The sequence below is a fragment of the Vigna unguiculata genome, chromosome 4 (assembly GCF_004118075.2).
Source record: "Vigna unguiculata cultivar IT97K-499-35 chromosome 4, ASM411807v1, whole genome shotgun sequence".
NCBI lineage: Eukaryota > Viridiplantae > Streptophyta > Magnoliopsida > Fabales > Fabaceae > Vigna > Vigna unguiculata.
In genome coordinates, this window is record NC_040282.1 from 38,007,516 (window position 1) to 38,009,849 (window position 2,334).

The 2,334-nt window shown below is 36.4% G+C and overlaps 1 protein-coding gene across 1 annotated transcript; it reads right to left on the reverse strand.

Annotated features, from left to right (window-relative positions):
* Positions 1 to 259: 259 nt before the first annotated feature.
* LOC114180882 (E3 ubiquitin-protein ligase ATL31-like) lies at positions 260 to 1,144 on the reverse strand. The gene has a single exon (XM_028067174.1). The coding sequence runs from the start codon at positions 1,142 to 1,144 to the stop codon at positions 260 to 262; it is 885 nt and encodes a 294-aa protein (XP_027922975.1).
* Between the last annotated feature and the right edge of the window lie 1,190 nt (positions 1,145 to 2,334).

A 2,334-nucleotide genomic window follows, 5' to 3' on the forward strand; every position in this document is an offset into this window, starting at 1 on the left:
CTATTTAATTTTCTACCAATCAATTAAGAAAACCAATTATTAAGTCAACTCCCAAGTCCAGATTAAACCATCATTATCCAAAAAAAAAAGTTAACTGAGAATCAATAGTTAGAATTTTCTATACATTTTAATCTATCTGAGATCAAACTACGTGTTAATAAGAAAATTAATGCCTTTTAAAACCCTACCCCTACTGTACAACAAACCCCAACACCTATGTTTTTTTTTCCTCATCACTTCCAAAATAAAACACACTAAATCAAACTTCACAATCAAAAAATGTTCTTCCCTCAAACTCTTTCACTTTCCCTTTTTCTTTATCTTCTCTCACCATTGAAGCACCCCAAAACTTCGGAATCCCCGAACCACCAGAATCAATAGGTTGCGAAGTCCACAAAACCCAACTGTTGTTATTATTATTAGTTGCAGCAGCAGTATTGCTACCTACACCCCCTTCTTCAATCCCCACAACGACGTCGTAACTGGCTGAACGATTCATCTTCATGGAATTTCCACATTCGCCATCTTCTAGAACCTTCTTCTTCACCTCCTCAGGAACTTTGATGGAAAAGCCCTCTAGAGAGTGACCCGTAGAATGCGACCTAACAAGAACACCAAAGTCCCTTACAGAATCTTCCTCCTCCAGCACGTGCCGCGCACATGCATCCCCTGTTTCCGCGCTCACGTCGCTGCGGCACACGGGACAGGTCACGTGCGCAGCCAGCCACGCCTCGATGCAGCGCGCGTGGAACACGTGACCGCACTTGGGCAGCAGCCGGAGCGATTCGTCGTCGGCGAAGTCCGCCAGACACACCGCGCATTGAAACGGGGCGTTTTGTGCCGCTTTGGGGTGATTCAGTTTGAGCTCGGAGTATGACATGACGGGGCACGTGGCGAGCACGCGCGGGTCGAGTCCGCGCGTGACTTGCGGAAGCGCGTGGTTTCGGTTGGATATGCAGCGGATGAAGACGAAGCAGAATGCGGTGATGAGAAGGGCGAAAACGAAGATGACGAGTGACAAGAAAAGCGTTGCTTTGACGGCGGCGTCATTGAGCGTTTCCGGTGAGAGAGATTGAGCGCGTGCGGTGCAGGAAACTGAAGAAAGCGATGATGCGAGGAGAAAGAGGAGTAGTACGATGTTCATTTGAGAAATTGGGGTTGTTGTTGTTGTTGGTTGCAATTTGAAATTTGAAAATGGATGGTGTGGGAATGGTGGTTGAATAAATATAAGAAGAAAGGAAAAGTGTGGAAGAAAAGGGTTTTGTGTTGTGCTGGTTTTGTTTGAATGGAAAATGGAAAAAGATGCGATGGGGAAACGGAAAACTAGGAGCAGCAGAACATGGATTTGAAGGGAGAGAAGAACCTAGTTTTGTGGGAAATCTTAGATGGTAAACTAATAATAATTTTTGTCTTTTCTGCGGATCATTGTGTTTTGTCCTCACCTACCTACTTACATCATAACTTCTTACTTTTTATAATAATTACGTAATAAGTTGGTTATGAGTAAATTCAGAATATCTTAACCTACTGCTTTACTATCTAAATATATAATTAGATAAACAATCATTACAATCCTGCTAATAAAAAATAATTATCGATATTAAAGTTTGAATTATGTTCATATAACTTATATTAATTTAAAAATTATTGTTATCCATTAGTTAAATTGTGTAGTTAGAAAACTCCTGCATGATATTATTTATTATTATAATAATAATTATTATTATGTCTTAAATTTAGTTTATTTTATTGTTAATTTATTTTCTTAAAAATGGGTTTTGAGTTTTCAATTAAATGTCATTAAAGTTGCGGATTTTAACATAGCAAATGACGTGGCAATATCTAAATGCGTTATCCTAATTCGCGCCAATAAAAAGAATAGCTTTTTACTCATGATTTGACATTACTTAAATTGACCATCGATTTAACAATTTTAACATTTTAATTTTAACTATCATTTTAATGTGATAAATATATGGAATTAAAATAGATAACTTTTAAACTATTAATTAATTAAATTAAGAGAGTAAAACAGTGAAGTAGTTAAATCCATACACTAAAAAATAGTGTTTTTTATTAGCAATTATTTTATTGCATTATATAAATTGTTAGAAATATTTTTCATTTTGTGTTAACCGTTACAATTATTTATGTTATTTTAAATTTAAATATTTGTTTTGCAATTTAATTATTATTTCATTGATTCGTATTTCTCTTTTTTGCCCTTTTGTTTTCCGCCATGATTTATAAATCTTGGTTCTTTCACGAAGAGTAATACTGAATTGTGATTCGCTATGTATCACAAGTGTTTCAAAAGCTATTCCACGCATCAAT